The sequence below is a fragment of the Megascapheus bottae genome, chromosome 26 (assembly GCF_031878675.1).
Source record: "Megascapheus bottae isolate mThoBot1 chromosome 26, mThoBot2.hap1, whole genome shotgun sequence".
Lineage (NCBI taxonomy): Eukaryota > Metazoa > Chordata > Mammalia > Rodentia > Geomyidae > Megascapheus > Megascapheus bottae.
The window spans coordinates 20,408,069-20,426,301 of record NC_143534.1 but is presented as its reverse complement, the minus strand read 5'-3'; the positions used below and the strand labels follow the sequence as shown (position 1 = coordinate 20,426,301).

The following is an 18,233-nucleotide window of genomic DNA, read 5'->3' as shown; positions in this document are numbered from 1 at the left end:
GAGCTGATGGTCCTGCTGAAAGGCAGTGGAACCTTCTTGTTCCAGATTCCAGCTAGAAATCGATACCAATTTGTCTTGGCTGATTCTTAGATTATCACTAATCCTGGGAACAAACCTTTGCTGGCAAGCCTCAAGGCTGCCTTTTGAGCGATACCATCCATTGTCAATGTGCCTGGACTAGAGACTGGATTGGGGAGGTGGTGATGTTTGCACTTCAAATCTTCAGCTCCAGGGAGGAGAAAATTCTGAAGATCACCTGGCAAGGCTTAAAGCCATTATAGATGTATTCAGATAATTAAATGGAAGTTTGAATAAACTAAAGAAAACTCACTTACGGCTGGATATCTATTGCTCACATTGATAATCTCTGCTACTGAGGAGGCTGAGATCTGACAATTACAGTTCAAAGCCAGCCAGGAAATTCTATGAGACTTATCTCCAATTAACCACTAAAAATCTTGAAGTGGAACCATGGGTCAAGTGGTAGAGCACTAATCTTGAGCAGAAAAAGCTGAGGGACAGCGCCCAGGTGCTGAGTTCAAGTCCCAGAGTCAGTGTACCATGCATGCATGCATGCATGCATGCATACGTGTGGACGGGCATGCAGAAAACTCACATCTTTATAGAATTTCACAGTTAACTCCATCCTAAATTCAAGCGTCAATATTGGAAAAATAAATAAATAAATGAAGGAAAAAAATTAAAGTAGTAAACAGAGCATGCATACAAACTGAATTTACATGCATGCTCTATCACTGAATGTGTTTTTACAAGCAAAATAATTGGTCTCCCTGTGCCTCAGTTTCCTGTCCTGTGTGTATGAAGGCGTTGTTTGTGGATGCATAGGGGTGTCAGTCAGTAGTGGAACTTGAATTCAAGGCATGTTCTGGGTGCTGTGATTTGCTTGTTTGCCACAGCTCTAAGTTTCATGTTTTTTTTTTTTTCCTTGTTAATTGGACATAAGAGTCTCAGATTTTTCTCTCTGAGGTGGCTTGAGCCTTTATCCTCAGATCTTAGCTTCCTGAGTAGCTAGGATTACACATGTGAGCCCCTAGTGCCCAGCTAGCTTTAATTCTTTATCTATGGAATTGTATCATTTCCATTCAAAAGACACTTGTTGACATTAATCCATTCAGAGTAGATTGATCCAGGACTAGGACCACAATGTAAACAGCATCAGAAGGAATAGAATCATAGTTGCCCCCCGCCCCCACTCTCCTCCCCTTTCTTTTTGCTTGTCTTGGGGTTTGAATTCTGGGTTTTGGTGCTATCCCTGAGCTTTTGTGCTCAAGGCTAGCGCTCTACCACTTGAACTAGGGTTGCACTTCTGATATTTTATTGGACATAAAAGTCCCACAGACTTTCCTGCCCAGACTGGCTTCCAACCACAATTTCAACTTCCTAAAGAGCTAGGATTACAGGTGTGAGCCAGAAGCACTGGGCTCCTCTTTCTTTTTGTATTTCTTTTTCTATAGACAATACTTTGTGAATGGAAACTGACCAGTGAATGAAACAAAAGGTGGAACGAGAACAGGAGCAGCCTGTCCCGTGACACTATAGATGTCCTCTTGCTTTAAGGAGTTTATCATCTCTGCTGAGTCCATAAAAAAGGGAAAGTTAAAAAATGTTCACCCAGTGCTGCTGCTTCAGGAAACTTTGATTTTCCTGTGATTTCAGAAGGAACAGTGTGGGTGGGGCTGAGAAGACAGACCTGTTTTGGCCTTTTAGCTGTAAAGTTGATGTCACTTACACTAATGACACTCTGACAAGCAATGCTATTTGTTCATAACCATCCCATAAATGTAAATTATACTTGTGGAAAAAGCTTGGGGCTTATTCACCTCCAAATGCTACAACTCCTCTCTCTCTCATCAACTAAAAAGAACACACAAGACCCTAATCTGTTCAAGGTAACGCACAAGGTCAAAATGGCCTTGGAGACTGGACAGTCTTTATTCTGGAAGATGCCTTTTGTCTTTAATTGGCTATATCAAGTTTATTTTAGATGATAACAAATACTCAAGTGATAAAAACTCTTGTATGCCAATTTGGAGAAACAATTTTAATTGCACTCAGTCATCTTTTCCTTCATGAGGAAGCTCGCTTTGTGTAGAGATGAGCTGCCCATATCTCCTTACCTGAACTGTTTGACTCACAACCTTGTGGGCAGTAGCTATGTTTCATATCAGTCAGGACCCTATCCCAGTTGAACAGAACATAAAAGCTACTCAGGAGGCTGAGATCCAAGGATCACAGGTGGAAGCCAGACTGGACAAGTCAAGAGAGACTCATCTCTAATTAAGCACCAAAATCCAGAAATGGCATTGTGGTCCAAGTGGAAGAGTGCTAGCTTTGAGCACAAAAACTCAGGAACAAAATATAGGCTCTAACACCAAAAAAAGAAAAGAAAAAATTCCTTTCATGAGAAAATAAAGAATAAATTGCCCACTTAGTGATTGATTTTATTACCTGATTTAAAATATAGAAGGAAATTACATTTGACTATACTCTCTCTTCCCTCTAATTTTCAACCAACACATAGAAAAGTAGTCATTGAATTATGCCCAGAACACAAGCAGTTTTCTTTGAGTCTTAAAACATAATTAAAATTGTCCCTTATTCTCCTGACTATCGATATGGCTTTCTTATGGACACATTATCCTGAAACCAATTTTGATTTTCCACATTGATACAAATCCCCACTCACTTAGTTCAAAAGTCCATGTCTACTCTGAAACCATTAAAGTACAGACTTGTTTCACTGAAACCTAATTTCCAGTCCTTTAAAAAGCTGTCCATACATAACAGTAATAATACTTTTTAAAAAACAAAAGGAGTTAAAAAAATCAATGCCTGAAGAATGGATGTTGTTTTTAAGCCAACGTATATGGAATGACGAAAGTAAATATAAGTTCAGTGAAACACAAGTGTCTCCGTTTGGACACTTTGGCTTACAGGTTAAAGAACCCTAGTGAAAGAGGAATGGACTGAGATTGCACTGAGTTAACCTTAAGGTCAAGAATTGGAGACAAGTGACTACAGATCCATTTGCATTTCAACCTTTGCTCTCTGCACATCCTCATTTTCTTTCTTTGGGGACAGATGAACTGTGGCTGTCCCAGGTTCTCTCCATTTGAGTTTCTGTCTGGGAAATGGTTTCTGGAGATTGGAGAGCCTTTCTGTCCAAACAGAATCTAAGTGGCTCCCTGAAGTCATATGAGGAGCTAGGTCAAAGGGCAGAGTCTCCTAGTCTGGCTGGTAATGCTCCCTTCAGGTAGGGAATTTTAACTGGATTTGTTATTTCTCAACTTTCATCCCCTAGACTCTTGAACAGTAACCAAGTATTTATCTGTATCAAATGTAAATATGATTATTTCCTGGAACCTCTTAAGTCTATTCTTACTCCCTATTTTATGCTCCAACCTCAAAGAATTATTCACCTGTAAACTATCCCCTATTTACCATCCTTAATTTCATGCCTATTTCTTCCTTTTTATTCTTTAGACCCGAGCCTCTATCATTGCTTCTGGTGGACTCGTCTGGATTTCTTTACTATCCTTAGCCTGCACTATGAAGTCAAGCACATATTTTCTGGATGCATCATGACTTCATGTGCATAGTTTTGTGAGGCCTTCTTACTCGAGTTTCTGAATTATAGCTTAGGTTCTGCCATCATTCCAGGCAAACTGGTGAGAACTCCAAAGTAGTTATGATCTTTCACTAGGGAAGACTTTCTTTCTTTCTTTTTTTCCTGTATTCTAAATTTAGTAGCTTTCAATTTTCTGGCTAGCTAATAATTGACTATTTAAAGTTAAAACAGTGTGTCATTACCTTACATTGTCTAGTCTGCAGTGGTTTAGGATTGTTCACTTGCTTGAAAGTTCTGATCCATTTTCTTCCTCAGGACTGTTTTAAGTCTCTTATAGGAGAAATGGGGGGGGGCTGTTTAGTTTGGGGTCCTCTTAAAACCCCTGTGGCCCTGGGCCCCTGTCTTCCTTCACGTTCAATTTAGATGCAGCAAAGTCAGTGAGTGGTCAGAGTCCCCATTATAAAACTCTTTCCGTTTCAGCCTTTACACATTATTTTTCAAAGACAATTCCATTAACTTTCTTGCAGCTCTCCAGGGTGCAGGAGGATTGAGAGGCATATTTTCTTTTTTCTCTTTTCAGGTCTTCTCTCCCCACCCCACCTCACCCCACCAAGCTGGGTGGAATCCCCAGGCCACTGCATTCACTGTGCAAGCTGGGGTCCTGCCAAGCCAGCCACCTGTCCTCCCCCTCCCCCCCCCGCCCCATCCCGGTCCTTATTCTTAGTTAAATTAAACTTCCGAAGTCCAGCCCCGAAGGAGATGACTTGATTTCTCTCACCTCGACTTAAGTCTGCGAAACAAATGCTGGCTAACCCTAGAAGGGGATTTTGCAAATGGATGACTTGGAGTTAATTTCCTCTTTGAGGAGAGGATGGCACGGCCTCTGATCTTGAGAGGTCTGAAGCTTCATTTCCTCTCTCAATAAACAAACCGAACCCCCCTCGCCCCCGCCCTCCCCCCCCCCCCGGCCCCGCCGCATCCCTGACTCCGTCCCGGCGCTGCGCGAGCGCCGCGGGCCGGCATCGATCTGGGCCCCGGCCGGCGCGTGCGCCCGGGCGGCTCGGGGTTGGTTGACTGCGCGCCGGCCTCGGCCGGGGTCGTCTCCCTGGCGCCGGGCGCCTTCGGGTTCGCTCGTTTTCTTGAAGTGTCTCCAGCCGGCTCCGGGTCCCCGGTCAGCCCGGGAAAACCTCGCGGCTCCGAATCAACAGTCTGTCTGGGCTTTATTGATCTAGGGCGGCCGGCTGGAGGCTGATGGGCCCGGGTGTGTGTGGGGGGGAGCTAGCAGATCCCCGCCCCAGATCAGGCGCCCCCCCTCCCCGGGCTCCCCACCCAGCCTCCGCCACGCGCGGCTGGGCAGACCTGTGCACACCGCTCTGGGACGTCGCCACTTGTCCCAATGGGGGGGGGGTGTCGAGGCCACGTGCCGGGGTGGGGGGATGCCAGGGAGGGCACGTGCGTCCCTGGCACGTTTGGGGTGGAACAAAAGCAAAGCCACGTGCTGGGGGTGGGGAAGGAGGCTGGCGCCCCTGGCTGAGCTGGCAGGGTCTGGACCGGTGGCTGAACCAGAAGCTGGACTCCCGAAGGTCAAGCACGCCAGAGGGCGCGCGGGAGACGGCTGCGGCCCGGCCCGCCGTCCCGGACTCCGGCGCCGCTCAAAGCCGCTGGGCAGTTCCCGTCCCACCCACCCCCGCCCTGGAGCCAGCGTCTGGGCACGCCCCCAAGTGGTGCGGTGATTGACAAGGGCCACTGGGCCAATCAGACAGAGCGCCTACGCTGAAGGGGCGTGGCCCTGGGAGGGACGGCGCCCGGCAGGCTCCCCGCGCCCGGCGCTATTTACAGCGCGGAGCCGGGGTGGCCGCGTTGGGCGCGGGTTGCTGGTGCTCGCAGCGCGCTAGCTCTGGGTGCTCTCCGCGCACTCCTGTCTGCTCCGCCGAGCGGCGGGACCTGGGACGGGCCCGCGGGGGAAGCCCGCTCGGGACTGCAGCAGCACCGGGGAGCCAGCGTGCATCCGTGGCCGCCGGGGACAGATCCAGAAGCTCTCCGGGGCGCGATCGCCGCCGTGTTCCATGCTCTGACCCTCGTCCCGCCCCTGACGGCGTCCGCCAGCCGGGCAGGACCCATGCGCGGCGCGCTCCGGGGGTCGTAGGCTGCAGCGGCGCCGCGGCTCCGGGGGCCGGCGGGGGCGCCGCGGCCGAGGAGAGGTCAATGGATCGCCACTCCAGCTACATCTTCATCTGGCTGCAGCTCGAACTCTGCGCCATGGCGGTGCTGCTTACCAAAGGTAGGTGCAGGGCGCGCGTGGGGCTCGGGGCTGCTGCCCGCGGAGCTCCTAGAGCCGGCTGCCGAGGCTTTGTTAGCGGCGGGGCCAAGTTCCCTCCGACGCCCGAGTCGCGGCGGGGACCTCGGGGCTGTCCCCCGGAGCGCCGCGGGGCCTGGAGACGATCAGTCGGCGCGTCGGGTCGCGGCTCCTGGAAGTTGGCCGACCCCGCAGCGGGGCGGGGGGGGCGGGGGCTGGCCCGGCGCCGCCGAGCTCCCTGGCCCGCGGCGAGATGTCAAGCCGGAGACAAGGACGGCCCCGCGCCCGGGAGTCCGCTCCTGAGTGTGGCGGGTGCCCGTGGGTGTTTCCGACTGTGTCTAAGGTGGGCTGGAGTCCGTGCTTCTGAACGTCTGTCTGTCTGTCTCTGCTTGTCTGCAAACGGCCTGAGTGTTTCTGATCGCGCGCTACCTTGGCTGGTTTCTGAGTGCGAGGTGGCCCGAGTGCGCGCGTGTTTTCCAGGAGTGTGCACTGTTGCTCTGCAGTGGATCAGAGAAGTAGGTGCTGTCTGTGCCCCCTTTTCCACCCTTATTTTTTTACAAACTACACTAAAGAAAAAGAAAGCCCACGAGGGTCAGTTTCTTTACCAAGATTCATCTTACAAATGTCTTTTGTCTTCCAGACCCCAAGTTTCCCTCCCACTTCTGTATTTTATTTTATTTTTTTTTAGGTAGGAAGCATTATTTAGCCTTTGCACCCCATACTTTTCTCTGATTGCCATGTAGCAGGCATGAGGTTAAAGGATAAGCTAACCCAGCAAGGATGAGGTGCTACAGTATTTATTTATTTTGGAAGGAAGGGTGTAATTAACCCTAAATAACAGCCCTTGCAGCCTGGAAAGGGGAGCCTCCTGGCTCTATCAAAGGCGGGCAGATCTGGGAGGGACGGGCTGACATCAAGTCACAGATACCGAAACTATGTGCCTGATAATGGTATAATTAAGGATCAGGGATTTCTGCCCGCTGCAGACTTCAAAAGCTCAAGAAGCCAGCAGTCTTTTCTGTAGCCACCTTGACTGAAGCAGACATTTTTGTTTAATCACTATGTACAGTAACTAGAAAGAGAGCACACAGAAGAGCATTGTTCCTTGTTTCAAAATACCAGTCCCCTCCTGGCCTTTTGCATGCCACAAGAAGAAACTTTATGAAACGACAGAAATATAGTTTTTAATACAGTAATAACAAAAGTCCATTCTCCTTGCTGAAAAAAACCGGCTCTAGTTTTCTTTTAAGGCTTAGAACTTTCAGTTACTGTCAGCATCTTATTAAACTGTTCTAGGTTGTTGAAAGAATGTTGTATTTTAAATAGGCTCTCATAAACATTGAATCAGGATTTTTCTTGTGTTCCGGTTTCCTATTCTATACCATGTAAGAGGCGAAGGGACTAAAATGGGACTTTTAACCTGTTGTATTTCTACTTTAAATCTGTATATGAAATGGGTCAGGTTAGGGATATTTAGTCATCATCTCAGATTAGTGCAGTTTTTACTTGGCAGAGAATAAATTGAGCTTGGAAAGAGGCAGAGAAAACAGGATCACCCTCGGGGTAAGGTTCTGGAAAACCAGGACACTGGAGAAGAGACTGTGTTCCAGGACAGATGCCACCTTTGGACTGTTGGGTGGCTGTCTGAGATCTTTGTGAAGTTGGCTGGATTTTCTTTGAGCTGAAGCCTTGGCAGCCTGGGTGAAAACTGAACCCACTGTGTGGTAGCCTGGAATTTGGATAGATAATTAAATGAGACACCTTACTCGGGCATTCACCAAGGAAGGGGAAGAGTGAACCTGGGGTTGGAGATCCTGAGATCTACATTCATTCCCGTTGGAGTTTAATTTCACAGTGAAAGGTGTCCTGGCAGATCTTCAGGTGGGGCGGGGGAGGGACCTGGGAATAGATGTGCAGTGCAGTAGCTGGAGATTGGAGCTGGGAGCTCAGGCACTGTGACCCGAGGTCCCATCCTCTGCTTTGAGTGTCACAGTAAAGGATCAGCCATTGCTTTCAAACCCAGAATTATTTACTCAACATTCAAGCCTGAAATCTCGAATTGTGCTGATGTTAACAGTCTTTGTAACTCACCAAATCAGTTTTATAAAGGAAACTTTCTTTTTAATTGCTTCCTGTAGAAAAATTTGAGGTTTCCTTTAGGATTTTTCATTCAACCAGCAGAGGATTTTCAGTTTCAGTGGTTCCCCCTTTTAGATCACATGTTAAATTACATGTAAAACTGAGGAGGAGGAGTTAGTCTGGCAGTTTTACATTCTCCACCTTCCCCCCCTCCTTTTTATGACTTTCCATTTGGGCTGAAAGAAATTGACTTTGGCAAGCCAACCACTAATTGTAAACTGCCTAGTTCCTGTTTTACAATATACTGACTAAAAGCTCCTCGGCATGAAAAGATCTTTATAGGCAAAGTTTGCCTTTTCTTGAGAGGTTGCAAATAGCTGCCCGGTTTCATAGTTTTAAAACCCCTGACCTGAGCAATTTCTAGATTGTTGTGTTTCTAGTTAATAACTTTATAAGGTGTTAGTTCAAGCTCTTAAATCTTGGCTCAGTCCTTCGGGATAGTAAACAATTCAGTAGTTCCGATCAAATATTTATACTGACAAAACCCAAAAGCCCAGCAGTTTTATATTGTATGGTTATCATAGGATTAAATGATTAAACTGAATAAATACACGATTTACCTTCTGGTAGGAGAAATGACAGTGATGGCTCTTCCTTCCCAAATCCAAAGTATTTTGAATTATTCTTTACTCATCAGCAGTGTGCTGTTGAGATTCATACATTCCTGGAATTGTATGTAAAATCATTGAAATTTAAGCAATGATTGTTTTCAGGAGGTTTGCCAGTTTTCTATGGGTAGCTACTATAAGCCTTGAACTTACCCAAGATTAAGTGTCTTCGAATTAGGGGACTTTGTGATTTCTTTATCTCATGTGTTCCTTTTCTTTTTCAGGAGAAATTCGATGCTACTGCGATGCTGCACACTGCGTGGCTACTGGCTACATGTGTAAATCGGAGCTCAGTGCCTGCTTCTCTAGACTGCTTGATCCACAGAACACAAACTCCCCACTCACCCATGGCTGTCTGGACTCCCTTGCAAGCACCACAGACATCTGCCAAGCCAAACTGGCCCACAACCACTCAGGCAACACCATACCCACGTTGGAATGCTGTCACGAAGACATGTGCAATTACAGAGGCCTACACGACGTTCTTTCTCCTCCCAAGGGTGAAGCCTCAGGTAGGTGGAAACCTAAACACCCCTGCCCTCCCAGGCCTGCCTAATAGACCTGTGACTTTGTGTGTCTGCTATTGATTTTGTTGTTAATGTAATTAGAGACAGCAGAGAGAGACATGGCTAGCTTGCAAAGATGCATCTCTATTGAGTGGCTTTTATGTCTGCCTGAGCATTAGATGTCTGTCTGCATAATAGGTTTTGCCTGTTTTTTCAACATTTTGAATACATTAAGATAACCATTAAGTCTTAGTAATGACAGCTTCTAAATAAGCATGTGTGTGAGCTTCTTTGGATCATTTTACAGCTATCTTTATATTTTCCCAATATTATTGATTGACTTACAAGGAGCTTTAAAAAAATGGATTTTATTTTTTCTTTTTCTTATTTTGTGCTGGTATTGGGGCTTGAATTCAGAACCTGTGCTGTTGCTTAGCTTTTTCCATTCAGGGCTAGCAAGCACTTTTCTCACTTGACCTATAGTTCAAGCAGAAAAGTCCCTGGGAGACTGTTATTTCCAATTAACCGCTCAAAAACTGGAACTGGCACTGTGGCTAAAGGGGTAGAACACTAGCCTTAAGCACAAAGAGGCTAAGGGACAGCGCCCAGACCCGAATTCAAGTCCCACAACCACCACCGCCACCAATAAAAAATATTTAAAAATTGAGCTAGGTGCTACTGGCTCAGGAAACTGAGATCTGAGGATTGTGTTTCAAAGCCATCCTGGGCAGGAAAATCCAATAAACGATTCAGAAGGGCCAGAAGTGGCTCAAGTGGTAGAGCACTTGCCTTGAGCAAAAGAAGCTCAGGGATGGTGCCCAGGCCCAGAGTTTAAACTCGAGAACCAACAAAAAAAATCGGAACAAATAGATGGTTGATTAGGACTGTCTCTAGCAAGGTGAAAGCCACCTAAGAGTTTTGATCATTTTCTTTGTGTTTCTTTAGGCCAAGGAAACAGATACCAGCATGATCGCAGCAGAAACCTGATCACCAAAGTTCAGGAACTGACTTCCTCTAAAGAACTGTGGTTCAGGGCGGCCGTCATAGCAGTTCCTATCGCTGGTGGGCTGATTTTAGTGCTGCTTATCATGCTGGCCCTGAGAATGCTCCGAAGCGAAAATAAGAGGCTACAGGACCAGCGGCAACAGATGCTCTCTCGTTTGCACTACAGCCTCCACGGACACCATTCCAAAAAGGGACAGGTGGCGAAGTTAGACTTGGAGTGCATGGTGCCTGTCAGCGGACAGGAGAATTGCTGTCTGACCTGTGATAAAATGAGACAAACAGAGCTCAGTCAGGATAAGATCCTTTCCTTGGTTCACTGGGGCATGTACAGTGGTCACGGCAAGCTGGAATTCGTATGACGGGAGTCTTAACCTCTACTGAACTTCTTTCTTGAAGGTCTTTTGAGTTCTGCTGGACAGGAGCACTTTATCTGGAGTCCAGTAAACTCATGGAATGAATCGCCTTGGGTGAGGCAAAATGACCTCCGCAAACAGCATCTTGGATATTTTCTTCTGAAGGATTATTTGCACAGACTTGAATACAGTCAGATGTATTATTTGCTTTAACATTATTAAAAGGGGGGGGCAAAGAGAAGACTATGTACACACTTTGCCAGGGTTATTTACATCTAAAGGAGCTGGAATCGAGTATTCTAAATAAACTCAGTGTGCTCTATGGAAGCTCCTACTTCTTGATTTATTATTGTAAAGATTTTAAAATATATTATTTTTTTTCCTTGCCTGAAATTTTAGTGGTGTCTTTCATAAATTAAAAACGAAAAACCACATCGGTGTGAGGAGGGGTGCACAGTTCAGGGTTAGAGCATTTGCCTCCCCTGAGAGAGAGGCTCTTAAGTGGGACCATAGAAAAGGAATGAAGTCAAAACAAGAAAGTAAGGGAAAATGTACAAGAGCACACATTAATGTAAAGGAAATTTCAGGGTCAGTGGTTGCTCACACTTTCAGCTATAGGATTTAGACTTGATTGGTATTTGGTTGCTTAGTTGTTTATTTGAGAGGAGGTACTGGGATTTGAACTCAGGGTTTCCTACCTTTAGATTAGGCAGACACTCTTACCTCTTTAAGCCTGCCCGTGCAGTTATTATTCAAATAGAGTCTCAGCTTCCTACAGAGCTGGGATGGCAAGTGTTTGCCACGCCCAGCTTTTCACTGGTTGATACCGTATTTCATGGACTATTTTTATTTTTTCAATTTAACCTAGGCTGGCCTCATCTCAGGTCCTCCCAACTTCAGCTTCTGTGGTAGGCGTGAGGATAGGTTCAAACCACACTGCCCAGATTGGTTTTAAGGTTTATGAAAGTGAGAGTAAGATCTTGTTTATTTTCTCACAATGTGTAGCTTTTTGTTTTTTGTTTTTGGTGTTAGTTTTGGAGCCTGAATTTGGAGCTTAGGCACTGTCTCTGAGCTGCTTTTTGCTCAAGGCTAGGGCTCTACCATTTAAGCCACAGTACCACTTCCCAGCCTTTTCTGAATAGTGTCTTTACAGATAAGAGCCTTGTGGATTTTCCTGCCATATCTGGCTTTGAACTATGATCCTCAGATCTCAACCTCCTAAGTAGTTACAATTAAGTTATGAGCCACCAGCACCCCACACATGTATACCGTTCTTACAACATTGCTTAAGTATGGGCAAACATTTTGCAATACCATTTTGAGGGATAATTCTGATTTTTAGCTTTCATCTAAGAACTTTTTCTTATGCCAGTTCTGGGGCATGAACTTGGCCTTGGCCAAGTTCTTGGGCTTTTGTGCACAAGGCTAGTGTTCTACCACTTTGAGCCATAACACCATTTCTGGCTTTTTGGGTAGTTAACTGGAGATACGAATCTCGTGGACTTTCTTACCCAGGCTAGCTTTGAACCGATCCGCAGATCATAGCCTCCTGAATAGCTAGGATTAAAGTTGGGAGCTAGCTTAACTCAGTTGCTCTCTACTGTCCTTTAAACAAGTCAGTGCTTATTGTTAGCCTGTGTTTTTTTTTTGTTTTAAATCAACTGAAATACTTTTGTCTCTCAAGTCAGCCAAACACTTATAATTGCTGCTAGTTTTCAAATTTACAACAAATTTTTGCACATTTTTCTCCATCCTTAAAAGATTTTCAATAGTGAACATCGTGTATCAACAGTACACTTTTTGAATAACTGGTGCTACTAGATTCCTTTCCTAAAATGGTCCTATTTATTTGTACTGGGAATTGAGCTGAAGGCCAGTTTTCTATCTCTTGAGCCATTGATTTTTTTTTTTCTAATTTTCAAGATAGGCTCTATGCTTGGGCATCGGGTTACGATCCTTATGCTTGTACTTTCCCGTGTTGCTGAGGATATCAGACTCACCTATACCCAGCCATTTGTGGAAATTTTCTACACCTGCTACCACTGAACTGTGTTCTTCCATCTCCACTTGCTAAGTAGCTAGGATTACAGGCTTGAGTCATCATCCCCAGGTAAAATAACCCTTTATTAATATAATCAAAGGAGTGTAGACTTTAGCTGTGCAAGTAACATTCTTGTCTATCTATATGACTCAGTTTGATATGGCAAAGTTTAAAACTACCATAGTTGTGAACTTTACCCTAAAAGAATCATGATTTTAAATGTGATAATAAATTAGTTTTAAATGTACAAATAATATACCGTGGACTATTAATTTTTTTGTGGAACTGAGAAACAAACTTAGGGCTTCGCCTTTGCCTTTCACTGAGCTAATTCTCTAACCCCTGGATAGCTTCCCCCCCCCACCCCCCAGTTTTCTTGCATATTTGAAAATATTGCTTGAAAACAGCCTGCATATTTGTATTAGTATTAGAAAACAGGTTTTGGAATTCTTTTACTAGAATATTTTTATGGTAAGTATAACTGAATAAGACTTGTAAATTGAGTATTTAGATTTTCTTTTTTTCACAGTCCTGTGGATTGAATCGAGGGCATTAAGCAAATGTTCTGCCACTTGAACCTTTGCAACCAGCTCCATTCCTAGACGGTTGAAAGTTAATAGACAGAAAACACAATTAAATGACAGTGGATGTGTGGCACTTTTGTGATTGGCAGCTTTCCTCATTTTTATCAAAGGGTACTAAATTTTATATACATCAACTAAACTTGCCCTTCACCAGACCAGAGTACCAGAGTAAGCACAGCTACATCCTCAGCCTTCAAATGTTAATTTTGGGGGTGGAGGGTCAAAAGTTTGAACTTGATCATTGAAACATGGCTAGAGAAATTACTAATCAAAATTGGCAGGTGGTAGCCATGTACCGGTGGCTTACAACTGTAATCCTAGCTACTCAGGGAGTTGATATTTGATAATGATGCTTCAGAATCAACCTAGGCAGGAAAGTCTGTAAGACTCCAATTAAGCAACCCCAAAAGCTGCAAGTGATAGAGCTCTAGCAGGGACAGCACCCAGGCCCTGACACAAAAAATAAAGGAAATTAAAAAATTGGAGGTGACATCTGACCACTCACTGCATCTTGATCAGACAGTAGTCATTTTATTGTATTCAATAACAGTACAGGATTGTAACAGTATTTTGCAATGCCAGTGGCTTTGTGCAGTGTAGAGAGAAAGAAGATGGTTGAAACAAAACTCTAGCTGTGTACTCCAGGCTAGTTTTTAAGGTGGTCCTAACTCCCCTTCTGGAATGCTGGAACTATAGGCTTGCACTACCACCCTCCACTAAAGCCAATCACTCTTCAGTAGACATCCTTCCTGTGACCTGTGTGTTGTCACTTATTTTCTTCCTCTGTTCACCTCATTTCTTACAAGTACTAGTTAACTAGGAAATTGGCAATTCCTTAGGACATAAAACAATAAAGGATTTAAAGCAATATCCTCATTTAAAACACTTTGTAATCACAAACCCCATCCTGGGGGGAAGCCTTGGGTCCAGGCTGGGGTAAAAGTGAATGGGGAGTGTCCTTGTGGTACTCTGCTTTGGTGTGGCTCTTGTTCTTTCCACGTGCTATCTCAGGCTTCTTGCCTTTACTTATATGGGGCCTACTTAATTAGATTGAATTTGAACTACCCTTCTAGACCAGGCATTCTCTCTTCCTGTGGATATGTGTCATTTTTTTTTTTTTAATAATCACATTTGTCTTCACCCCCAGCCAGATTCATATTCAACTTGGTGTGTGTTTGTGTATGAGGGGGTGGGTGGGTGCCGGTACTAGAGCTTGAACTCAGGGCCTGATACTGTCCCTGAGCTTTTGTGTTCAAGGTTAGGCCTCTACTACTGAATCATAGCCCTACTTCTGGCATTTTGTGGTTCATTACAGAGTCTTACACCCTTCGTTCCTAGGCTGGCTTTGAACGTGGTCCTTAGGTCTCAGGCTGCTGTGTAGCTAAGATTACAGGCATGAGCCACTGGAGCCAGCCAACTTGGCCTTTTGATGAAAATATTACAGGTTCCCAATGCTGAATTTTCTATTCAGAACTGCTTTTGACTAAAACTTGACGAGCCTAGCCAGGAGAGCATAGAAGTGGTATAGCAGAAGTCAGAATGACCTGCCTGATGGAGCGATGACTATTCATTTGTTTTGTTTTTGTTTTGAGGTGTCTATTCAAGGCCTAGCTAACCAGATGCAGCCCTAGTTTGATACTAACATAGAACTTCCCTCAAAAAACAGTAATTATTTTCTATGTAGAAATTTGCTCAAACCAGAGATACAGGATTACAGTTTCCAAGCTGTATCTCTTATCAGTTCACTCCTTTGGGGGGAAAAAAATGTTTTGATCCTTGCCTGCTTTGGTCTTTTATGTTATTCTGCATGTAGCCCTTCCATTATTTTGAATGGCTCAGAGGCTTCCTAAAAATTGACTGGTAAGTCTCTTAATTTCTGTTGAACTGATTTTATTAAAAACACTACACCATAGGGGGGTTTGCCCTTCTAAAATGCCAAACATGTCTGCTTTAGAAAATCACAAAGCTTTCCTCAAGCACTGGTAAATCTGGTTTCAATATAGGCTGATCATAGGCTAAAAGCTTGAAAGCAGTGGCATCGAGTATCAAGACTTACTGGCCTTTAGGGGAAGGACAGCTTTTATTCCTTATAAGCTCTTCTCTACCTCTTAACTTAAATGACTTTAAACCTCAGGCAAGCTTATCGAAGTACTTTGAAAGCTCAGTTTGGTTGCCTGTAAAATGGGATCAATAACAAAACTTTATAGAATGGTTGTAGAAAGAGAGCAAAAGATTCTGGGATTGTTTCTCACTCTAGGAAAATAGACAAAAAAAAAAGATGTAACTATTCCTGTTATTAAAAAAAAGAAGCTCAGAGCAGGCAGTTTGACTTAGTGGTAGAGTGCTTGCTTAGCATACATGAAGACCTGGGTTCGATTCCTCAGTACTACATACATAGAAAAAACCAGAAGTGGTGCTGAGGCTCAAGAGGTAGAGCTTTAGTCTTGAGACAAGTCCAAGGACAGTGCTCAGGCCCTGAGTTCAAGCCCTAAGACTGGAAAAAATAGAAGAAAAAGAAGTTCAGATTAGGGGATGTAGCTCTGGTAGAGAATTTGTCGGGAAAGTGCAACACTGGATTTCATCCCAGCAAAATACATATACACACACACACACGATGTTTCTTTATAAAAGCAAAGTGGGTAAAAAGAAATCAATGTTAATAAATTCTTTAATAATAATAATTAAAAAAAAGCAAAGTGGGGTGGAGGGACGCAGAAGCGTAGCCTAATGGTAAAGTGCTCACCTAGCATGCACAAAGTCCTGGGTTCGATTCCTAAGTACCACATATGCAGAAAAAGTGAGAAGCAGCCCTGTGGCTCAAGTGGCAGAACATTAGTCTTGAGCAAAAAGTGTCTAAGGACAGTGCCCAGGCTCTGAGTTCAAGCCCCAGGGCTCACTCCAGTAATCCTAGCTAATTAAGAGGCTGAGTTATTGGAATTGGAAGCCGGCCAGGACAGAAACGACTTGAAAAACTTTGATCTCTTAACTAACCAGCAGAAATTCAGAAGAGAAGGTATGGCTCAAATATACAGCACCAGCCTCGAATAAAAAAAACCCCTAAAGGATAGCACCTTACCGTGAACTCAAGCCCAAGTACTAATGCAACGAAACAACTGTCTTGAATGAATTAGATAGTCCTGAATAGTGTTCTTAACTTTTGTCCATTATTTATAATTCAAGTTGTTTTTATATGAACTTTTAAACACTTCAAGTCTGAATATTTGAGATTTTTCAGGCCCTGGGTCACCCAAGGACTGGATTTGGCATTTTTCTTTTTTTTTTTTTGCCAGTCCTGGGCTTGAGCTCAGGGCCTGAGCACTGTTCTTGGACTTTCTCAAGGCTAGAACTCTACCACTTGAGCCTCAGCACCACTTCCGGCTTTTTTTTGTATGTATGTGGTACCAAGGAATCGAACCCGGGTCTTCGTGCATGCTAGGCAAGCACTTTAACCACTAGGCCAAACTCCCGGCCCAGGATTTGGCATTTTTCTAATACCTGTTTTCCTTTTACTGTATCTGTACATGCTTTTATTATTTATTTTTTGCTCTCTGTGTGTGTGTGTGTGTGTGTGTGTGTGTGTGTGTGTGTGCGTTTTCACCTGGGGCTTGAACTCAGGGCCTGGATACTGTCCCTGAGCTGTTTTTGCTCAAGGCTAGCATTCTACCACTTGAGCCGCAGAGCCATTTTCAGATTTTTTTTGTGGGGCGGTGCAGTTAATTGGAGATAAAGAGTCTCGTGGACTTTCCTGCCCAGGCTAGCTTTGAACCTTAGATCTTAGTCTCCTGAGTAGCCAGGATTACAGGCATGAGTCACTGGTGTCTCACATGCTTTTCTAATGTCTGCTCAATATGTTGTTTGGTGTTTTTTGTCTTTTGGAATAATCTGGATGGACGGTGGGTGCTAAGAATATTTCCATCTTCTGCAACTTCAGTTAGGGGACAACATTAGTTGTAGATGGCTGTGTCTCCTGGGTATGTTCTGTAACAAATGCTGCCATTAGCGAAGTGCTTCGCTGGGTTCTCCCAACAAAAGACAGACTTTCTACAACTAGCTTTTGGAACTTGGTGAAATACTTGTTTTTTCTTTGGTACGAGAACGGGTAAATGAAGACTCATTTCCTTTTTCTGGGTGCAGTTAATGTAGACTGTTCCTTCTAGAGGTCACATCTCTCTGTGTGTCAGGAAACCCTCCTCTTGATACCAACTCACGTGTTTCCTTCTATCCATTCATTCTCAAAGTTCCCTTTAGCCAGAGGCTGGTGGCTCCCTCTAATAATAATGATGATAAGGAGGCTGAGATCTGAGGGTTGTGGTTCAAAGCCTCAGAGCAGAAAAGTCCTTGAGACTCTTATTTCTAGTTATCAAAAAAAGCTGCAAGAGAAGATGTGGTAAGGCTTGTGTGAAAAACCTAAGCTAAGCACTAAGCAAGAGCATAAAGCCAGGAGTTCAAATCCTGATATAGGCATACATGAGGCACACGTGTGTGCAGGCACACACACACACACAATCTCACGACCTGTGCCTCTCATGGGAGATCATTGATGTGAAAATTTGAGATTAAATCTCTTTGCAATTTGTCCATCTCCTTATTTGGGGTCCACTTTACACTCTCCCCATATCTCCTCTGATCTGCTATCACTGCCCACACTAGCATGGTGGAGAAACTCGCTCTTGTCACTCTCTGTAGACTTGTTCATTTTATAAAAGTGATAAGTATAACCAACTTCACTAAGCGGTCTCAGGTTACTTTGGTAATTGAGCTGCAAGACTTTCCGGGAAGATTCCTGCTACTTAGTTGCCTGGCTAGGAGTCCTCTAGAGCTTGTTCAAATGGTGTCTTGAAGATTAAAGTTACACTCTACTTAAGTAAAGCCCACGGAGAACTAGATATTGTAAACTTGGTGTGAGTCATGTTCATCTCACAAGTTTTGCCATCCCAGAATAGAATAATTTTATACTAACTAGTTTCCTTCTTTCCCTCCCTCCTTTCTTTTGTGCTGGTCCTGGGTCTTGAACTCAGGACCAGAGCACTGCCGGTTAGGTTTTTCTGCTCCAGGCCACTAGTCTACAGCTTCATTTCTGGCTCTTCTTTTTGCTGGTTAATTAGAGATAAA

General features: G+C 44.3%; 1 protein-coding gene across 1 annotated transcript; it reads left to right on the top strand.

Annotated features, from left to right (window-relative positions):
• The first annotated feature begins 5,786 nt into the window (after window positions 1-5,786).
• Bambi (BMP and activin membrane bound inhibitor) lies at window positions 5,787-12,468 on the top strand. The gene is made up of 3 exons (XM_090319099.1): window positions 5,787-5,870; window positions 8,857-9,144; window positions 10,084-12,468. Exons 1-3 carry the CDS (start codon window positions 5,795-5,797, stop codon window positions 10,500-10,502), a joined length of 783 nt encoding a protein of 260 aa, XP_090175225.1. The 5' UTR covers window positions 5,787-5,794; the 3' UTR covers window positions 10,503-12,468.
• The last annotated feature ends 5,765 nt before the right edge of the window (window positions 12,469-18,233 follow it).